Source organism: Corvus brachyrhynchos, unplaced genomic scaffold, assembly GCF_000691975.1.
Source record: "Corvus brachyrhynchos isolate BGI_N302 unplaced genomic scaffold, ASM69197v1 scaffold117, whole genome shotgun sequence".
In the NCBI taxonomy this organism is placed as follows: Eukaryota; Metazoa; Chordata; class Aves; order Passeriformes; family Corvidae; genus Corvus; species Corvus brachyrhynchos.
The window spans coordinates 2,488,724-2,512,144 of NW_008238833.1; the positions used below are offsets into that span (position 1 = coordinate 2,488,724).

At 35.6% G+C, this 23,421-nt stretch overlaps 1 protein-coding gene across 1 annotated transcript in view; it reads left to right on the forward strand.

Annotated features, from left to right (window-relative positions):
* Nucleotides 1–23,421, forward strand: part of LOC108447635 (contactin-5-like) — a 219,819-nt gene that overhangs the window by 173,684 nt on the left and 22,714 nt on the right. The window contains exon 6 of the mRNA XM_017738189.1: nt 22,485–22,580. Within this exon, the coding sequence (XP_017593678.1) occupies nt 22,485–22,580 (96 nt within the window). The remainder of the gene's footprint in view (nt 1–22,484; nt 22,581–23,421) is intronic.

Below are 23,421 nucleotides of genomic sequence, written 5' to 3' on the forward strand. Positions count from 1 at the left end.
ACATTGTCAGTGGGAGAAGGGAGGAAGGTGGGGGGAGGAGGAGAGTTCTGAAGGTGGTATAATTTTTTTTTCCTTCTTCTTTTAGGTCTGTTAATAAACTTCTTTATATTCTTTCAAGTTTGGTGCCTGCTTTGCATTTCTCCTAATTCTTATCTCACAGCAGATAAACAGTAATGAGTATTTTGGACCAAACCACTACACTAAATTGGTGTTTCTGCCCGGTTACAAACCGAACCCGCGACACAGGGACTGTCGAAATTAGGTCCCACCCATCACAGGAGAACAGAATAAAATTAATAGAACAGAATGGAATAGAATACTCCATATATCAAGGGGGCCTATACGAAAGATAGAATGGAATTTTTTCTGGGGCCCATATGGATGGGACAAGAGACAACAGGGAGAGGGTAGATTTAGATTAGATATTAGGAAGAAATGTGAGGGTTGTAAGGCACTGGAAATTGTTGTCCAGAGAAAGTTGTGCTTGTCTGTGTTCCTCTGGTTTACAGTCTTACCTCTTGCAAAGTCCAGATTTATCTTCCTGGAAATGGTACCTGTGTTTTCTTTATAGTCCATCAATTAGTGTAACTGCCGAGGTTTGTTTCCTCTCATTTTCTCCACATTTATTTGTTCAGGTGTGTGTCTCCATAGATGCTTTTTCCTGCTTTCCCTCTTTTCCTTTAGTTCCCTTCCCAGTTGACAAGGTCTGGTCACAGAACACCTTGCTGGAATAAATGTTCTCACAATCTCATTTGTCTTCATCAGTTAATATGGTAGAGCAGGTTTTGTTCTTATGACTGCTCTGCGTGTTTTGTTTATGGTTACTCCTCATTATCTCTTTTTGCATTGAGAAAGGACCTTGACCAGATATCCTTAAAGAAGCCGTTCCTCTTCTTCCACATACTCTTACAAATATGAATAGAGAGGAAAAGTTGCATCATTTCTTCACCAAGTTATGATTCTTTCACACATCTTCTATTCCCCTTTCTGCTCATATGCAGAAGCACCCAAAAATATTGGAGGAAGCTTGAGGCAAAAGTGTTTCAAATAACCCCAATAACAACAAAAGAACTATGCTTTTATAGTTTTTCAGCTGTTCATTCTTTCAAGCAATGTCAATTCAAACTGTGCTTTCCCCCAAGTATTAAATAAATGTAGAAGCATTGGGAGCATTAAAGTAACACTATGAAGTCTCTTAATGTACTTTGCAGTAATTTTCCTTTCATCCTGAACTGCTGTGTTGTTGTCATAACTATCATGAGAACAAAATCTCTGCTAGTCATAAGTACTGTGAACCCACATTCCATTTGCATGAATTTGCACAACATAATGTTTTCTGGGTTTATAGCAAAGGGTTTTTTCCCTGATCTTGAGCTCCATATCTTACAAATTCTTTCTTAAAAGAAAGCAAGTAGATAGTAATCCACCTCTCTGTAGTAACCATAGCACATATCTTTTCATTTTTTATTCTCTTCTCTGCAGCATCTCAAGATCTGAACTCAGATTTTTCAGTCTACCTGTAGCAGCTAGCAGATATTATACAATGGCATAACACCACTTTTTCAGCTCTGCTATTATTTATCTGCTCACCTAAAATTGGGAGTTTGCAGCTTTTCTTTTCTATATCACACCATAAACACATGGCTCTGGATTTCAAAGGGTGAGCTCAGATTAGTGTGAATACTCTGTTGATTGTTACTAATCAACTAGTGAAATGTCACAGAAGCAATGTGTAAGCATATATGCGTATTTAAAATGCAAATATATGCTTTATAGTTATCTAGCTGACAAATATGAATATAGACATGCATGTATATATACATATATATATGTATGTACATATATGTATAAATTTTAAATTTCTGAGTTAGTCATTATTCCCAGACTTTTATACTTAATATGACTTTATATAGCACTGGTTTATTTGACATCTTTTTATGCTATTGACTGTCTCTCTATGTTCATTGGGCCATGTTTGTACAAGGTTTTATAAGGCAGCAGCTGAGCCAGATATTTGGGGCAGATTCCAAGGCTGAGAAGTGCATCAAGATCTTCTGATAAAGGAACATGCAATGTGAACGAGATGTTGACCGCAGAATTTGCAAAATATTGTAATGGTCATTGTCTGCTGTTAGCCTCCAAATTTCCTTCTGTTAACTTCAGTCTTAAATTATTTTTTCCTTCTCTAGAAATGATTGAGATTGCATCTTGAGGTTACTCTGAATTTTCGAGGGACTGGCTCCTCCTGCACAAATTTGACCATGAATCTCTTTACCATCAGAAGATGAATCCTTGATTCTTTCAGAATCTAGACTGAAGAGATGTCAAATTTTGTATTTAGTAGACTGTCTCCTGACAGGTTCAGCTAGATGGGTTAAAAAGCTCCAATTCTTATGAAGATTTTAATGAAACCAATTTTAAAAATGTCCTGAGAATTAATGATTTTAAGATCTCTTTTGTATTCCTGTGAGAGGAATATGAATAAAAATCCAGCCACTGCTACATAGCAATCTACTTACTATGTGCCGGTCATCACAGTTGCTTTTCTGAAGTCTGATGGAAAACTACAGAAATTGATAAGGAACTGGACTGACATAAAGCTTTTGCCACCCTTCATGAATTCCAAAGGACACAGACCTTCCCATGAAGTTTGATTGCTCAAAGAGAGCTTTTTTGGATTTAAAAAAACCCCAAAAGTTCACAGCAAGTGAACTTTTCAGCAAGAAGTTTATTTTTAAATTTTCAGCAGAAGTTTATTTTCTTTTCTGTACCTATCTGTAGCATTTCTCATCTGAGACTTAGAAGGGTCAGGATCTTTGAGCTCTTCTATCTGAAAGAATTAAAGGGGTCTTGTATTATTGGCACCTATTAGCTTTAGGATGTGGTACAGTATTTCCTATGGTGCTGCTCTTTGCTGTTCTTTCCTGGTTCACATTACTGTATGAATCAGCCCTTGGTGACAGTCTCTGTCTCCATGGCACTTGTATTCTAAGGGAATGATTATTTTGAGTTATTCCAGCTTCCATTTTATTGGAAGTCTTAATTGAAAATCAAGGTTATTCTTCCATACTGACAGTATGAAGATTCCCGATCTTCCTCTCCCTCCTGGAGAGCATATCCTGGGGTGTACAAGTTAAAAAGGATCTTGATGGGTGGGGGAAGATTTGGACAAGTAGAAAAACAGTCTTTGTTCTAAAAAACTGAAATGTTTTGCTTAGCTCTACAGTGGAAAGGCACTGCCACACTGATACATAAACAATAAGAGTGCAATTCAACAGGAGAAAGAGCAAGCAAAATCCAGCATTTGAAACTTAAAGGTACTGGTTTCTATTTGGTATAAGCTGCAACCTCACAGAGAGAAAAAAATAACCATTGGAAGTACTTGTTTAGAGAAAGAGTGCAAATTTTTCTTCTTTTTATTTAATATTTTTATTTTTTAAGAGGTATTTATTTTAAAATGTTAATTTCAAGAATTTCTATGATTCATGTTACATTGGAGTTACAGTAGATGGTTGGGATGGTAACTCCTTATTTATCACTTCTTAATATATCTGAAGGTGTTTAAAAATGCCTTCTATACTTTTGACTCTTTCATTATCTGTTGGGAACAACATGGCAGTTATTCATTTGCTGAAATCTGGCTGAAAACAGTAAAGGTAAAACTTTCGCAAATGATCCTTCATTAGGAGCACTTATGACAGATTGATATATTGATATACCTTAGGGTGTGTAGTCTGATTAGTTGCTTGACTTTGACATACCATCTTTTTACTCACAAGATCTCTGAAATTTGCTTTCTCACATTTTCTCTTCTCTAGACAACTACATACAAGGTACCTGATTTATTTTCTGTGACAATTGTAGTACTAACCTTGCCACGTCTAACCATATAACAGATTCTGACATTTAGATATAAAGTAAATGGCCATTAATGTTACCAAAAATATTAGAAATTTATTTTTATTTTCCCTATATTTTAGTCCTAAATTCTCCAGCACCAAGAGGCAGTTTGCTAATGTTACTCTTCTGGCAGAGAGTTTCCTTGGAGAGATGCTAAGCTTGATCAGACAGGGAAACCTGATCAAGGCTGGTCCTACTTTTAGGAGACGGTTGTACACGATCTCCAGGGAGCCCTTCCAACCCAAATTATTCTATGACAGTTTTATGGAGGAGAAGGGAAAAGCTTCTTAGCCAAAGTCAGACTCCAGTTCCAAGTCTGAATTAAAGTTAACTTGCTGGGTACCTGTGACTCAAATTCGGCCATCCACATCTACCGTCCTCCAAACAGAAAAAACAATGCAAGATATCTTGTTGCTGCATGTGGTTTTTTTTTCATTATGAGCATGAAACAATATAACATAGAATTGGCCTGAACTCCTGATTGTTGTGTGTAGTCATACAGTGGTATGGAAGGTGGTGACATGCAGAGGGAAGCTGGAGCCATGTCTCTGCAGAAAACTCTTCTGCATTTCCAGCTTCCAAGGGTGGTCAAAACCCAACATTACTGTGTCCTGCACTTACACACTGTGAAGAGCAGCAGCTCCTGTGCTGTTTTCCTCTATAGTGCTAGTGCTGATTGCATAATTTTACATACTCACATATTTAAGCACTGGTCTTGATACTGTTTCAGTAGAAAAAGTAGAATGCCCAGAAATGCTTTAGACAAAAACATAATAAAATGAGTGACTCACAGCTTGATTTTTGAGGAGATAATATCAGTAAAATCCTTGCTGATGTAAATAAGAGAAAAATTTAAGCTTATGAAGATAGCGTCTTCCTGCCTCTAACAGGGACCACACCGTGATTAGATCACATAATTTGTCTGATAGAAAGGAAATTTGTTGCCAGGGTGTGTCACTGTCCCCTGAGGTCCTTGTATTTGTTGACATCACAGGGTGTTCATTTACCCAAGTTGGAGAGGCTCATGCTTTTAGCATTAAGAGATTCTGACTGACTATGTCACAGTACCTAAATTGCAGGGTTTTTTTAACATTGAGGCAAGGAATTCCTTCTATTTCATTATTTCAATAATAATTTCAAATTATTTTAAAGGTTCTTTATATAATTAATGTGGTAATATGGCAATGTTTAAGAGATGAAAATTAAGGACTTGGACACTTAGCAGATAACAGTGTCTGCTGATGAGATCCATTTATTACATGAAAGGACAAATTGATGCTTTGTCCAGTTTCAGGCCCACCAGTAAAGACATTAGGAAGTTCAGGAGAATTCAGGGGAATCCACCAAGGTGGTGAGGGCTGGAACATTTGCTCTCTGAAGAGAATCTGGGGGAGCTGGGTTTGTTCATCCTGGAGCAGAGATGGTTTCATGGGACCTAGCAGTATTTCCCCAGTGCCCACAGGGATGTTCACAAGATTTTCAAAGTGGTGATTGCCAGGAGGAAAAGAGAACAAACTGGTGAAAATCATGAGGAAAAACATTTTTTCTGTGAGGACAGCTAGGCAGTAGCACAGGTTCCCCAGAGAGGTTGTGCAATATCTGTCCTCGGAGATTTTCAAGACCCAGCTGGATGAAGTTACAAACAGCCTGGTCTAACCCTCTGGATGACCTTACTTAAACAGGGAAAGTGACAAAGGACCTCCTGTTTCCCCCCCCCACCTTGAATTATTTTCTGATCCTTTGATTTCTCTGACTTCCATATTCTGCGTGTACCTCCTTCTTTAAATAAGTTTGACTGAGGTATTGCAAGAAGTACCACATCTGTATTGTTAAACCTATGTGAAATATACTTCCGGGTAGGGCTGTGAAGTGCAATATTTTCAGTTTATTCAAAAAGTAAGCAAAGACATGTATTTTCATTTTCTGTGAGACAGGCTCAGCACTTTGACACCAATTTGGATTACACAGAGAAACTGGAATAAAAAACAGCACTTCCGTGTATTCAATTAAATATAGAAAATTCATTTAAGGATGCCTTGAGTCCTTCACTGTAGGAATAAAATAAAATAGAATGGTAATCACCTAGCTTCAGATTTTTTAACTTATTTTTAAAAGGGGAGTTACGGTTAGTTTAGGAATTTCGGCTACTGATATTTGTTTCGGGGAGAAAGTCAAAATAAAGTGTGAACGGAGTAAAGGATTTTTCCCTCAGTCCTGTGAGCTTATTGATATGACAGAATATCTAAATGACAAGCTGTCTCTTCAGGTTCACAAAATTTGGCTGAATGTATAGTTAAGGGGTAGAAGACATAAAGTATCGTCAAGAAATATCAGCTTTAGTTTTAAAATATTGAGTTTACATGTGCCCTGAAAAGAAATGAAAGACATATTTTTAAACTTATAAGATAGAAGAAAGAAACATTTACACAGTGGGACTTGTGTCATCTGGTTCTGTGGCACTGTGTCATTTGAAGGTCAAATTGCAATGAAAGCTCTGGTTCTGTTGGTTACAATTCCTTATAGAGGGACAAAAGATGAAAGCATCTGTGTTGCTCCATCTGTGATCTGTTGCAAACATGGTGCTTACTAGTGGAGATATTGAAGGACATCCCATCTCAAGCAAAAAGCAGTCACATTCCTCCTGATTTTCCCCTTCTACCTTGATGCAGACAAATATTGATGTCTGTCACAAGGGAGAGCGTGTTCTTCCCTGCTTAGCACCTGACCATCTTTTCTACACATCATCTGAATGAAAACATGTGGATCTATGTCCTGCATGTGCCATCCTTCCCTTATGAAATAACAGATTCATGCCCCAGGCAAGATTTATGGGACTGAAGAACATACAGGAGAGGGTAAAAACATAGTATTTGTCTGCTGCAGTTGTTCTTTCAGAAGTTAATTACATAAGAATTGCAACGGAATTGCAAATGTCCCCTATTGCTCCCGTTTTTGTGATGTGACCAGTAAGAATAGGCATACCTTTTGGAAACATTACATATTGTAATATAAGTGTAGGCAAATTTCTTTGCTTTAAGATAGAGTACAGAGAAAATGGTAATTATTTAAGTCCACTGTAGTGAAATGGCTTTTCAAATTTGCGTTTGTCTGCTAAACACGAGATAATGTGTTTCACCAACAGCAGATGCCCTGCTCTTCCTTCTTGAGGGAAATGTTCCACATTATGTTGTTCTGAGCTACACTTGAAAATTTGTCTCATATCGGAAGACATACTAAGCTTGATCTTCCCTGTCCAGCTAAGCAATTCAAGTCCATACATAGGCTAGAATTCATCTGTAGAACACTTACATTTGAAAGAGTCTTGTGAAAGCTTCTGGAATCCTATGCCATGTGAAAACATTCAATATCGCACAAGCAAATGACAAGGAACCCAGTTTCAGGATCAGTCTGAATGACAGCTCCTGAAAGGTTGTTTGGCCCTATGCTTTCTGAATGACAAGTCATCATTCCACAGTAAATATGTGTGCCTACCACTTATGCACTGGAAGGGTACCAGAATTCTTCTCAGAATGCTTGCAAAAATTGCATGCATTTTCTTGTCATTGATATAATTGACTAGTGTATACTCTTTATGTGAAACAGCCTTGGGATATATTCTCAAATGCATGCATATATATATATCCTTTAACAAATCACATTTTGCTTTCTCTTATTTACACAAGAAGATAAAAAACAAGGACACAGTAAGGTCTGTGAACCTTCCCTGAGACTTTTTAACCTGAGATACATTAAGGTGGATGCTTAGGATGAGGGTAGCTGAGCAATAGACACTTGCCTTTAATCAAAATCTATTCAAACATTTAAATTGTCTTTTTAAAAATTATTTTTCATGAAAGATTACATAAGTTAATTAGTCTGGAAATTATATTTCACATTATGTAAGGAAAAGGCAGGACAGTAGCTATTTTATCAAAAAGCTACTGAGCAGTCTGCTGGAGGTAAACAGAATTTTTATTGCCTTCATCACCAATGTGTTGGACGGGCCTTCTCTACAGGCATTGTGCCATGAGCATCTATGCCAGCTCTACTGAAAGGCAGTTAGAGTTAGAGTTAGGTCTCTAAGACCTAACAAGACTGACCAGTCATTTTTTTGGCTGCAAAATGCTTCAGGAAATCACGAGTCTTCTGGAGAAATTTACTGCAGTAATATAAGACAAAAATGACACTTCAGAAAACTGTAAAGAGAATAAAACTGGAATTTCATTTATTTTCCCAGTAACCCCAGTGACCTGGAACACAACCATTTTGTTAACTAGAAAACAATGGATCCCAATAAAGGGGGGGATAAACAAAAGTAATGTCAAACTAATGAAAAAAAATTGGCATAAATGGGTGCAGTTTGTTGAAGGACTTAACACTATTTATGCTGTATTAAAAATAATATTTTTTAAGGTAAACTTTTTGAAAGCACTGATTTCTGTTCTCTGATGAGAGGTCACTGTATTACTTTAATTTCCATTATCATATTACCTTGTATCTATTTCTTTTGCCTTTTGCCTCTTGAATCTGCTATTTGGGTGGGGGGGGCTTTATTATTTTTACAATAGCTATTTCCAAACTCCAGAACGTTTGTTCGTGCTGTCTCCTAGATGTTGTTATGGACCACATTGCGTCTCCAGCCTCAAGTGTTTAATTCAAATCATCATAAAAGCACTATTGACCTTCTACTGGCTTCTATTGACCAGCAACACATTTTCGCAACACCCCTTCATGACCCACTGAGGATTGCAGGACAGTTGGACAGTAATCAGTGTTTACAGCTTTGCTTGACAAATGTGTTAGGTATTTGTTGAACAGTTTGGGTATTCCTTATCATAATGATTACATCATAGTCCCATTCACCTATTATTTCGAAGGGATATAAGTGCAGACTAGGGAATCGAAATCACTTTTTTCTGAGAGAGCAGTATTGAGAGTGTATTCATAGGAGAAGAGATTTAAAACTGCCTAGCAAGACTTTGGGAATTAAAACAACAATGCAGTGGAACCTGGTGCATTAAATAATGAGATAGTTAAGTGAAGTGATGAAACACAAATTACACCCTTTCACATACAATAGACTTAACATTATTAATGACAGGTATGTATACTAAGCTGTTATTTGTGTAGTTTTGTTTTAGACACTAAAATACATGAGTGTATTTCAATTTTCTAGGGCATGCCAAAAAAACTACTGATTAGATTGGAATTCAACAGAGTATGAGTATGGAAAAATACTTTGAGAATTGAGGACTAGCTTGTTTCTTCCATCTCTTTCTCTTACATTAGAAATTAGTGTTATCAGAAAAAATATCAATCCTTCCACTTTTAATTAGAAAAATTTTAACCTTTGTACATACATCCCATCATATCTAATAAGTTCCTGTTCAATTCTAACTTAAGAGAACTAAGCACTCAGCTTGGAAGGGTTTAAATAATGGTGTCATTTAAAAGGAAGGATTTAACAGGTTGAAATACTCAAGCTGCATTTGTGAGGATGAGGAACAGGTTTATACGATAAGCAATTATCTTTTCTGCTGTCTACTTAAAATCAATACCTACCCAAAGGCATTGCTTCTCTGACATTACAAGTGTTTCTAGAGAGGGAAAAAATAAAGGGGAAAAAAAACTTTATAAAGTCAAAGCAGTAAAGTAGATATATAACAAAGGCACTACCATTTCTTCCTTGTTATTTTGAAAGCCGTTTGTTTCCACTGTAACTAAAAGTAATAAACAGAAAATACTGGCTGGTTTTGTGCATGCTGGACAAAATCTCTGAGTCATCTGAAGATGGAAATTTATTGCAGCATTAAGGTAGTGCTAATTCTGTTATCCTCTTTTGTCCAGTAAGTGTCCTCCCAAGGTGCAGTAGATTAAGTTTTCTAAGTATCAATCAGGCTCAGCAAACTGAGCTGAAAGTTTTCTTCTATATGTACATTAATCACCAAACAGGTAGCCAGAAGATGGAGTCCCTCACATTGTAAAGTTCTTTTAGAAGTCAATGTAAAATCCTTTCATATACATAACATTTAGTTATTCTATACTGCAGAACAATATGAAACACATTAGGTGTATATCCGAGTTGTTTTAAATTTAGAGCTATCATCTTTGTCCTTCAGGAGCAGTACCTGACAATACAATTAGTGCCGCAATAAGAAAGATTATGAGGTTAAGGGCTGAACTTACCTTTATTTGGAAATTATTTCAAAACTACTGTGCTCATCTCTTAATCTCCTGTGTATCTTTAAAAAATGATTATTTCACTGCTTTACTGATAAGACTAAGAAACCGTTTACTTACAAAGGTCCAACACAGTTAAAAAAAATTCTTTTTGCCTTTTGTTGCTTTTCTTATATGTGTGAGAGGAATCCTTTACCATCTTCTACTTAGTTTTATCAGGGCACTGTAGGCAAAATAATTCTATTGAAAAAAACAATCTGAAGATCAAGGAAATAGTAAAGTGCCTCTAAATGCACTTTATTCATTCTCCTTTAATGTCAGACTGTCAACACCATAGGCAGCTGCAACTGATCTAATTGTTTAGATTTCCTACTTAATCTGTTGCACTACTAGGATGCAATTCATTTATGTCAAGTTGACATCTAAAATAGGTCAAATGAATCAGGCCTTTGAAATGTCTGTTTCTTTGCATTGCCTTGAAAGGAAGACAAGGATAACTGGCTCAGATGTAACTATGAGGCAACTGTGCTTTTGTGGTAAAGTGTTAGAAGGAAATAACTCGTTATAAGAAAAAAATTGAGCTCAAATAGTAGGGATAACCATTTAAGATTTCACTTCATTACATTCAAAATAATTTATGTAAAAATCAATTTTAAAAAAGTCTTTTTTAGCATTAACACCATATTGTTACCTTTAAGTATAATCACACATGAATCTCAATTGCTAGTCACCATTACTTAGTCACTATAACATTCATTTTAGATTTGCTTACATTTTATTCAAATTTGGTAGACCATAGATATTTGTGATACGACTATCTGAATCAGTAAGTCTAAATACTCTAACATTATATTTTTGCTTGCAGTGAGCTTAATTACAGTTAATTTTAATCTAAAATCTATGCTTGTATTGTTAATTGGAAACATATAATATCTAGTAGTAATTAACTTGGGTAAAATTAATGTAAACTACGGCTGAGATTATTATTGTCAATAATTTGCAATTGCACTGATAAAAATCCCATTCATGTCCTCAGAGTGTGAAACGTACAGTGGGTTACAATGAATTAAACAAAATAGTTAATATTAATAAATATTAAACACTGATAGCATGGATGCAATTCTCCCCAGGTATTTAGGTACCATCTCCTTAAATGTCACTCCTTCAAAGGAGATTTCATCAATCATTATTAAAGAGATAACATTGCAATAATCTTGCATTTTCCTGTGCTATCCCACATATCACTGAAAAGCCTTCACATTTTTATTACTCTTTATTTTTTTTAAGAGTATGTCTTAGTTTGCTATTACTTTTTGTGTAAACAGTTTATGCATAAAATTTGTGTCAGAAATTATATTCCACTGTATGGAAACATTTATGCACATATTTAATCAGTTAAGTATACCAGCTGAGTCCAAGGGAAAAATTCCTAGGAGTGAACTCCAACAAACACATGAAGTTTATTTGTAGAATCAGTTAAACTCACTAGGAGACTGATTCAGAAGCTAGGATATTTTCTTTTAAGAAAAAGAAATTATGGAAAACTCTTTCTTTTCCTCACCTTTAACTCCATCAGATTTTTTTTTTTTAGGTTTAGACATTTATCACTGTAAGATGTCTTCTGTAATGCAAATTAATCTCATAACTTTTCTCTAAAGCCTTTTAGATTTATCAACCTCTTTTTACAAGTATGGCATCAGCAAAACATATCACACTTTTGTGACAGAGAAGTTTTCAAAGGATCTGATTTTCAGAAAGCAAAATCCCAGCACTTTTTGCTAAAAACAACTACAGTTCTCACTGAAGTTGGGGAAAACAAACTGCTTTTAAAACATATAATGTTAACTTACCTAGAAGCTGACAGGTATGAGTAAGATTTTACTCCTGAAATATTTCAGACACACATACACAAAATTTCACCTATTATTTTTTTGTTAGCAAAGCTCTTCTGCTGTATTAGGTCCTTTGTAAATTAATACCAACGTTCAGGAGCAATTCTTTCAGCACATCTGAGGTTACAGATCTGTTTGTTCTGAGCTATCCAGTGATCATCTGCCAACACTGCTGCAAAAACTGTTGATCTGTAACTACTTAATCCCTGGATTTTGTTTCCCTGATTTTCCTTTTGATATTCATTACTATCCAATTAATTCTTTACATAAGTTCATAATATTAAATCTGGAGATTCACCAGATTGACCTGTCTAGAGTGGAGTCAGAATTTGATATGTCATAGTCTTCATTTCACAGTCTCTAATTATTTGGTCTACTTCAGTATAAAATCCAGACAGTATTTTTTTAAACACATTGCCTCTTTTGTTTTCCTGAATTGAATTTTTGCTTCCTTTATACAGTGTATTCAGTACAGAGGCTTGGATTCTTTTCTTGCTGGTAAAAACATATTATGTATTAACTCTGTTCTACAAAAACACATCATCTATTTAAAATGGCTAGACCCTTTTAACAATTTCCCCCCATATCCTCTTTTATGTCTGACTCTCTCTGAATACCTGTTATATCTCCTTGATGGTACCTTCCTACTAGGCCACTAGTACAGGTCTGATTACTCTAACAGAAGTTTTCCTGTTCCATGGAGAATTAATGTATTCAGGGCTAAAAATCTTCTCCTGCCTGATTTTTTTTTTTTTAACCTCTCAGTGGTTAATTTTACCCACACTACTCGATACCTGTACCATGGAGACCAGTGCTTCCGTGTGGCAAAGCTTTGTCTAAACATAAGACTGTGACTATGGTCAATCGTAGCTTTAAGTCTTACAAATGCTGTGTAATTTATTAATGTAGGAGGAAGTATGGTTCCTTGGTAGGATGCACAGACCTTTCCTGTTTGCAAGGTCAGTTAGCTTCTCTGGAATATCTGTCCAGGGGTTTGGGGGGGTTTTAAAGGCCTGTATGTTACTATGGTTAGGAATGGCTACAGGGTTAGACAGCATGGTCTAGCATTTGGTACTCTCTTGTACATTGTGTTGTCAGCAGCCTGTATTAGAAGTTGTCCTGCTATTCTTCCCCACTGCATTAGTAATACCACCAGATAATCCATAACTTCAAAACCAACAGCCTTCACAGCTTTGCTTGCATTTAGTTTCAGTATGAAAATCATTAAAAAAAGTTGCAGCTGGGACATACTTGGCAGCAACTTGCTTTGCCCTAGGAAGGTCAGTAAAAATTAGAAGCAATTATTAGATTGCTTAAAGAAATCAATCTGTATTGTGGAGCACCTAACCAACATAGTTCAGGAAACACATTTTACTTTTATTTCTATTGATCAGTGGGTGATAATATATAATTGTGACAAATGGCAAAGGAGTTTAAAAGATCAGATGAACTGCTGAGGGATTGCTGCCTGATGTATATTCCTAAAGCAAAGACTGTGATTAAATCTTTGTGCAACCTTGCTGCTACATGGCATTCTGCATAATACTACTGAGGAGAGGAGAGGAGAGGAGAAATGCTTCATACTGTGCAAGATGGAGAGGAGAGGAGAGGAGAGGAGAGGAGAGGAGAGGAGAGGAGAAATGCTTCATACTGTGCAAGATCTCTGACACTAATATGTGCAGAATTAGAAAATAAGTGCATAGGGAAATAACATTAGAATACAAAGAGAGATGGGAGAAGTAAATGCCTTTTAGAAAGCATTTGAAACTGCTTTAACCAAGGCTTCATGAAATTATGAAACCTTCTAAGAAGGTTTAACTTTTCTGATAAAAAAAATGAGTAAATACTGTGTCATTCATTTGCAACGTGTTAGATCATTAAAGGAATGTTCAGACCACCTTCACAGGGCTATTAATTGATGTGTTCCAGATTACCAATTGAAAAGATCAAAGAACATAGATGGTAATTTATAGTTGCTCAGCTGACTACTGACAATTTATTTATTTTTGATGATTCTTACTTGTTCAATTACATGCTCATATCCTAAACTGTGATTTGCAGTGACTAATATCACCTTGATATTAAGCAGAATAACACGCTATAATACTTATAGCTTATCTGCCTTATCAAAATCATTACCTAGCATCATATGTAACAACAAGCTGCTACCTAGGCAACGCTCTATGTTTGTAAGGCCTTCATTTCCAGTTGAGCTATTCAGCTAAGACCAAGGTCTTCCAGATTTACTCCTTGGATGTGTCCAAACACTCAGTTATCTTGTCACAATTGACTTGTAGGTCATGCTGGGCACTGCAACTCTTAGAGAAGATGAAATAAATAATTTCTGGGAGATTATGACCTTCTTCTTTTCTTTATGACAGAGCAGAAGTGAAGTATGGAGGCATTTATACACATTAGTCTAGTCAAAAGTCAGCACAGCAAAATGACCTGTCTAGAGTGGAGTCAGAATTTGATATGTCATATCTCATGGAAATGGTGTCTACAAGCCTGTAGCTGTTAGTGAAACCTGAACAATTGTGCCATTACCCAAACCTTAGATCTGAAGAGTGGTTCTCAGATATTTGTCCTAGTTCACGAATATAATGACATTCTGAAACAAAAGTTCCACTTGTGCAAAATATGAAGGAGTCAGGAAAAAAAAAAGAATAACCACGGAAACATTATCAAACATCTTCGATGTTATCTTCATAACAGGGACCCTGGGAGATCAGGCTTTTCTTTTATTTCCTTCTTTGTATTGCTCCAGCAGATAGTCCCAAATGCAGACACTGTGGAAGCTGTAAGATTTTTAATTTAGATGAGCTTAGTGCCATCACTTCTGAACTTTTGAAAGCTTAGTTCCTTTGCCACCTTCCTCTCATGAGAAGAATTTAATTTCTTAACTCTTTTATACCTTTGCTTCCAATGAATTCCAGCTTTGAGAAGGTCAGATTTAGAACTTAAGAGATGTAAGAAAAAGAATATTTGAGACTAAACGTTTTCAATATATTTCTGAATATGTGGAAGTGAAGCCATTATGTTATTTTAGGACTAGAATCCATGAACTAAAAGTATTAAATACATATAACAAATGTTTTAGTATACTTTCTACTATGAGTTTGCTCAATGAAATACAGAACAAGTTATCCTTAATGGCTTGTTCACCCAGAGGGTAAGAAAAGGGTTTTTTCTGTGTATTACTGTTACAGCCTCCTGTGAACCACACCACCTAAACCGGGATATTCCAATAAACTGTATGGAGATTAGTCACTGCCCATTTCATATCACATCATATGATAAGAAACTATACTGTGATAGTAATTCTGTGTTTAATCTCCCAAAATCCTAACTGGCTATGATCACTAGTCACTAATTAAAAGAAGGAAAAGTCACATCCAGCTGAAGAAACTCACAGCAAAATGAAAGGTTATTTGCAATATTTTCTTGAATGTTTGGAATTAATCTAATTTTTAAAAGTGACTAAAAGAGCAATCAACAAAAAGGAAGGAGGACTTATAAGTAGAAAGGAAAAAAAAATTAAGAAAGTAGGATTATCAGTATCATGTATACAGGACTTATACAGGTTATTATACCACTCAGTGCCAGGAAGTTCTGTGGGAAAGGTTGCAAACACAAATGTGTGCAGATGCAGATAACATTATGTAAAACAATGTGTTTACAAAAAAAAAAAATACATTGCATATATTACTCAAGTGAAAAAATCTATTTTCTCAGAAGTTCTGGAAGTAGGACAATTTATTGCCCCACTTTGGTCTTCAAATGTTGGCATCTGTAATTGAAAATCTTTCATTTGTTGCTTAAGATTGGTTGCTTATTTGTTTGGTTTTAGTTGTTGATTCTAAATGACAGAACGAAAAGGCGAAAAATGCTTAACTATAATATTTCCACTTGGTTCTGTGTTTTTCCTGGAAATTTTAGTATGCAGACATGAAAGACAGCTGAGAAGCACACTGAAATAATTCTTGTGAGAAGAGATGAAACCTGACAGACACAGAATGATTGTAACTAATTAATCATAACCATCAACAACTGTAACCACAAACATCCTTGTTATTGTGCAATTAACATGCCAAGTTGAATCATGTAGCAGCTCTATAGTTTTCAATATAATCTTGTTATTTTATTCTGTATGTAAATACTTCTTCTAATTCACTTTGGTCCAGTACTTCAGGATTTATGAATGCAGAAATCCTTCTGCATTTCAGGGAGATTTTGGTACCTAGGAATTCCCTTTCGTCTTCAAGGCTCTGGGGAGAATTAAGCTTTATTGATGATACTGATGGTATTAATTGATGTTATTGAAACTAGGTGTAAGACTAAAAAAAAGTCTTCAAAGCCCTGAATTTCCTTAACCTTGTTGGGGTACCCTTCCATGAAAGATTAAGTTATAGTATAAATTAGTAGTTAGACAAGATGAATGAGTGGAAGAAGTATATCAATTCATAATTTATATAAAATCTGTGTAGGATCAAAAGTAGTGAATATTTTAATTGAAATGTAGTATTCCCTTTTAAAAAGTATGGCATGATAAATAGTGAAATAGTCTATTTTTTGTCTTTTATAAAAAGTTTAAGTTTTCTAATTATTAGTAATGAGTAAATATAAATCATCTAATTTGGGAAGGAAATTAAAAAGAAAAAATAATTATACTAGATTTCATGCAAGACTCTATAAATTAATTTAGGAAATAATTATATATTTTAACAATTAAAGTAAAATAAAATAATAAGGATAACAACAATAATATTTATAATACTAACAATAGTAGTAATAATTGTAATTAAAAAGGAGAAAACAGAAAGAGAGAGACGAACAGAACCCAGGAGGAGCAAGTGATGCACAATGCAGTTGTTCACCCCCCACTGACTGATGCCCAGCCTGCCCCCAGCAGCGATCGGTGCCTCCCGGCCAACTCCCCCCAGTTTATACACTGAGCATGATGCTCTGTGGTGTGGAATATCCCTCTGGCCAGTTCAGGTCAGCTGTCCTGGCCATGCTCCCTCCCAGCTTCTTGTGCCCCTCCTCACTGGCAGATCATGAAGCACGGCAAAGTCCTTGACTTTGGATAATCACTGCTCAGCGACAACCAGCACATCAATGTTTTGTGAACATTATTCACATAAATCCAAAACACGGCACTGGACTGGCTACTAAGAAGAAAATTAACTCTGTTGCAGACAAAACCAGGACATTAGGCTAGGTAATTATTACTCTAATAAATTGTATTATGGTAGAATCTATTGGCCACATTTATGGATTCATGACTTCACTGTGATAGGAAATGTAGAAAGTACAAAAAAGTGTTCTCTACTAACAAGATAAAAGAGCTAAACATAGACAACTATGACAAAGAACAATAAACAGTAGATCAGGTATTTTTAAATTGTTATCATTTATAAAAAATATATAAAAAAGTATATCATTAAAGACAGAAAAAATGTTCCTTTATTTGACTATTTATCTGCATTTCATAATGAAAATTAGTTCAGGGCTAATGAATCAATAGTGTATACATTATATTTCAGATTCTGGAAGATGTTAATTCTAAATATAAGTAAAGCATCTTGTGTTTCCTTTCTCTGTTTTTTACATTTTCAAGGAGTCGTCTTTAAGCATTCTCCTGAGTTCCTTGCCACCTTTTGTTGGCACCCCCTGACAACATCTGTATATCAACCCCCTTTCCTTACAACTCCTCAATGACTCTGCAAGTGTACAGAGATAGAGGGTTGCTGTCATGCAGGCTTGAACTATACCATTGTTTCTCTATGGTCTCTCTTTTTCTGCTTTTGCATAGTAACTTCTTTGAGAACAAAAAAGTGACCTTTTTCACATCATGTCAGTCTGATGATCCATGAAGGATTAAAAACCTTTCTGGTAATAAATAATAACAGCAGCAATGATAATAAGCATGATACATTTTAAAGTGTTTGAATCTTGCCCTTAATTTGTCACCTAAAAGTCATATGGTAATGTGATTTTTGAAGGTTCAAGATGCATGCTTTTCCCATTATCAGTGGTGAGATTATGTTTCTGTCATAGTAGAAATCTTTTTTCCCCGAGTTTTCTTTCACACTTTTTCTAGTGAATGATTTCAGTATTCAAAGTTACTCTTAGGTCAAATGAGTGACTCTAATAATACAGCTCTGTCTACTTAATCTGGTATTACAAGAAAATAAGTGTATGGTATTACTAGAAAATAAATCTATGTCAATATAAAATAATCTATTCGTTTCCTTGGACATTTGGATATTCTGTGAGTATTGTATTTAATTCATCCAGTGTAAAAGTTCCCTATATAATCAGATGTGATATCTTTTCAATACCCACCTTTCATTCTTCTATAGCTTGTGTTTGTGGGCTATTAAACAGAACATTTATATTTTCCATTGTTTGGAGCATACAGTCAAACCATGTTTTTGATTTAGATTATAATGGGATTTTGAAAAACATGTTTTAATGGAATTCTTTCCCCTGTAAATCTTACCTTTTTTAAAGAGCTACAATTCCAGCTCAAGGTCTATTTCTTAGTCCTGTCTTTCAAATCCAAGGAGAGGAAAGCTACCCTCTCTTAGTGACAATGCAATAAATAAGTTTGTCCTTGGCCTGACAGAAGAATCTTACTTTGTGTAGAGCTATTTTTACCTTATTGGAAAGAATATTGCCTCCTTTATACCTGTCTTTAGGTATCTTCAGGATACATCTTCAAACATTTTAATACATATCATATTATGTCCATTTTAAACTCCATAATAAATTTGCATATAAAATAGTTCAAACTTACAGAACTGAGCTGGCAGAGGACATTGTTCTGCGCCAATCTAATTTCTACTTTAAAGCTAAATTGACTGGTTTAAAACACAGATAATGAAGTACAGAGCCTTCTACAGCTTCCGTGCTAGGTTGCCAAGCAGTAATTGCCTACACTAAAAACAAGATCTGTTTTTCATCTTTAATTTGGTCCTAATTTCATAGCAGTTTTCCGTAGATTGTTGTTTGGGTCACAAAAACCTGCCCCTTCCCTACTGCCCCCATTAGCTGCAGCAAACTGATGAACATAGTGAATGAATGACCCCTCCTGCACATACTTAAAATGCAAACTGCAGTGAAGGTGAATTGGAAGGCCATTAAGTGAGAAAAACTGCTTCAACTTTTGCACTAGTCCTTCTGTCAATGGCAGAACATTTCCCCTTTTATTTAGATGTTTATTTTCTTGCTAGACCTGCAAAGCTTTTCAGTTGCTTCAACTGCCTTGAGATTTTTCTTATTTATTTCCCTTTACTCCTTTTGCTTTCTGCAGAAGTGTTTCCTTTTCTGTTGAGTCTTATTTAAACTGATACTCTTGTGGTGGTGTCATTCTTCCACAATGCATGTCAATACATAGGCATGTGTGCTGAGAGAAGTCGATGCTTTAGCTCATTTCCAAAGAATGGGAATAGCCAGAGACAGCTGCGCTCCCTGGCAGTTGCTTTGGATCAGATATCTAAATGGTTTTTCCAAGTTTATAACTTCTCTCAAAGATCAAATACTACACTGAGCTAATGTAAATACACTTGCAGTGTGAGTGGGACATCCAGAAAGCACTGCACCAAAGCCATTTGATTTAATGTCTGGCATCTTCAGGAGGTCTGGAATTTCCCTACTATTTTCCTTTCACAGCAGAGACCACTCCTGTGTCACAGGTTGTACACTAGTGACACTATATAAGATGTTTTAATTGAATAATTTCTTAGCAGTAAAGGAAAATTTGTTACTCCTGCCACATGCACTCCATCTAAATGTATTTGTATGTCTTGCATATATATTGTTAATAGTAAGGTGCATTAGACATGGTGGCTGGCACTTAAGTACATTTTTTCAAAGTGTTCAAGGCTGCTTCTTATGTTAAAGAGTATGGGAGTTATGCAGCTAAAGCCCAGGAACTGCTTTGAAAATAGCATAGTAGGTGTTATCATCTTTGCCACTAGCACTGAGGTAAGAGTAAATTAATCTTTCAGGGCAAAAGATAAACACCTATGGAGCACAAGAAGGAATTTTCTTATCAATCACCTATATACATCATAGCAAGATGAAGGACAGACTCATTCTGTGTGGGGCATTCAGACATGCCACACATGTTACAGGTTTATACTGCAGCAAGAACACTGAACCAATGTCCAGTGCCGCTGCATGAGAGGTTACAGTTTCCACCTCTAAAGCTGGATTCTGTCCACCCTTTCTTTTATTAGCTACGTCTTTAGAATTTTAAAGTGAAATGAAAGGGGTTTGTATAAATTATCAGTAGCTGTCTTTTTTTTCAGTGTGGATAGAGATGAAATGGCTGAGATTTACAAGAAATTAATTAAATTTTCCTTTAATTTGATTTATCCATAGGGGGGTTATTACTCTAATGTGGGGGAACTGCAAACATGATCCTTCACCTTTCCTTCCTTTTAAGCTTTTCGACATTTATTTGTTTAAAAGCTAAATGCCTTCTTTTGTACCTGCTAATCCTTTTTCCACTGTATGCTAACAAGAAATACAGTTCAGAACTAACAGATAGCCAAAAAGAGCTGAAACTCAAAGCTCTTTGATACCTTCCTCCTTTGGTTTGAAAATAATTGTTTTGAACAAACAGAAACTTGAGTCATACATAGTACTTTTATTTTAAAATAAGAAAGAATATCTTTGTTTTACATTTGGTGAAAAAAAAATATATTTGTCCATCACATTGTGCATTCAAAGCAGGAAATGGAAAAAACAGTATCTGAAGGTTGCTATAACTAATTGGAAAATGGCATTTAATCACCTGAGGACTTAACTAAGAAATGTTCCCATTACAAGATGTTCTCCCATCCAAAAAACTTTTCATGCAGGGATATACCATCCTGCTATTTTCTGGACAATTAAATAATAATTACTTTTCTGCAGAATATACTGTAAAGTAACATGCATTAGGAGACACTTTTAAGAGAAATAACACCAGAATATATTATAATCCATGGTATGCTTATTTAAAATGAAATATAATTTTAAACTTTTTAATTATTTATTGACTAGCAAAATTTTTCATATTTTTTAATGTAACCCTATTTTCAAAAAATTCTACTGGACCCCACATGCCCTTTCTCTATTCAAACATGGTACCTATTGTTGAAACCAGGGCACTTACTTATTTTGGCCAAAGACAGCACAAATTTGGTTACATTTAAATTTTAGACTTCTGTCTGTGCCCAAAACATATTTTAGAAATGTGGGAAAAAAAATCAATTGTTTTTGAAAATCATTGAACTTCAGTTTTATAGTCTACTAGATCTGAAGCAAGACACAGAATTTCAGCATCTGACAGAGAAGTTCCAACTGAGTGTAGTTAAGATAGGAATAATTCTGCTCCACCCGTTCAAACTGTTTGGTGGTGTCTGGCTCATCTCAGCACCTTGGGCTGTATGCAGAAATTAGGAGGTATGGCTACAGGTCATCGAATGTCAATGAGAGAAGCTCCCAGTGGCCCAATCTATTCCTAATTCTGATCCTCATTTAGTGCTTGCTGAAGCTTCTGTGTCCTTTTCAAAGAGGTCTTGCTGCTGCTCTCTTCACCTTGATCCACATCACATAGAAATGTCTCTAGAAAACTCCGGAGAGAACAGAAGATTTAAACACCATCACTGTCTCTGAGGCATGGGTGAGGACACCAGTCTGATGGCAGAACTGAACTCTCGTGTCTCTTTGCTACATATACACATGCTAGGGTGTAACTATCCACCCCAAATATGAATCCACATTCAATGTTCTGTGTGGTAAATGGAGTAATAGGACCTTCTTGTTGAGAGGCTTTAAATAATCACAATGAACTGTTCAGAGCAGTGCCCTACAACTGCATTCAAAAATTTTTGTTCCAATAGTGAAATGTTTCTTATTGCCTTGATGGAGGGAAACTTTTGGATGGAAAATATATTTCCCCACAACTGGTTTGGGCTTATAGCACCAGAGAAATCAGAAGCAAAGTATTTAAAAGAGTAAATGTGCTATAGAGTAGATTTGGGTTTAGAACCAATGTGTTGATTTTCCTTTCTGTCATCACAATATCCTGTGTGCGTTACCCAGGTGGTGTCTGCAACACCCTCAGTCTGGATGTTAGCCAAGGTGGTCCCTCCAGTTGTATTTTTTCTTTTTCACTGTGTATGAATCCTTTCTACTGAGGGAGAAAATCAAGCAGGGTATAGTAAAAAGAAATAAAAGCACTATTGAATGTATTTGTAAATGGCATATTTATATATATTGTCTGCTGCTTTTTCATTGATGCTGTATGCAAGTGCACTGAAAAAGTAATAAAGTGCTGATGCAACATGGAATTTTTGTAATGGAAATAGATCTATTTTTCAGGCCCTCCTATTATAGATTAAGGTATGAAAAAAGGAACAGTCAGCTTTACAAGAGGAAATAAAATATAAGTTAAAGTAGCCACAAAATTTAAAATCTTTGGTATGTAACTAAAATGCTTTGTTCTTTTGATAGATCTTGGAAATTTTAGTGGTCGGACAAGAAGTGCTGTCTCTGTACGTGAAGGTCAAGGAGTTGTTCTGATGTGCTCCCCTCCACTTCATTCTCCAGGTACAGTGGGCTGCAGCCTGTATTCATACTGCTCCTTTACAGTTTCCTCATTATTGGATGCCCAGTATTTCAGATACAATATGCATTTGATTGTGGAACTTCAAAGATGAGATATCCACCATTCTTCTTACAGTTTTTGGAATACCAAAGGACTAATTTAAGCTCATGTATTGCAAATGCCAGTGAATAGCAGCAGAGTGTCTGTTACAAGATGGTCTAATTCCTGGTATAGATCTTGAATGTAACAATAGTCTCCATGCCATCAACAGTGAATATGCTGCCTTGAGGTCATAGAAGATTTCTTTTAGAGTTTAGAAGCCTTCAGAAATTTCTCCAAATTCCAATGTCATGATACTTCTGTTGAATACAAACTTTCTTTTGTTTTCAGTAGTAGAGACATGATTTGGTTGCTTTCTTTTGTTGTATAACTTAATTTAGTAAAACTGCACCACTGCTGAAAGTCAGAATTACCATAAAATATATGAAATGCCTGTGGATTCCCACATGAAAGCATAGGTATTCCAGAGAGGTTACTTTTTTGCTTTTCAAATTGACACTCCTGCAAAGTCTGCAGATAGCTATGTACCTCTTTATATTTGCATGTCATGTAACACCTGGAGACATGATGCTAGACAGAATATCTTGTTTTTCAGTAGATGCAGTACTGCCTATCCTTTTCTTCTCTGGGAAATGAGGTCTGTACTGAGGGGATTTTTCTACTCCAAATTTTAGGCCTGAAGAAAAGTCACATTGCAGATGGAAAATCTGCAGAAAATAAAGTCTTCTCTGAGTTTCTGTTAGAGAAATGTGTTCAGTTTCTATTTATACTGCAAGGATTGTT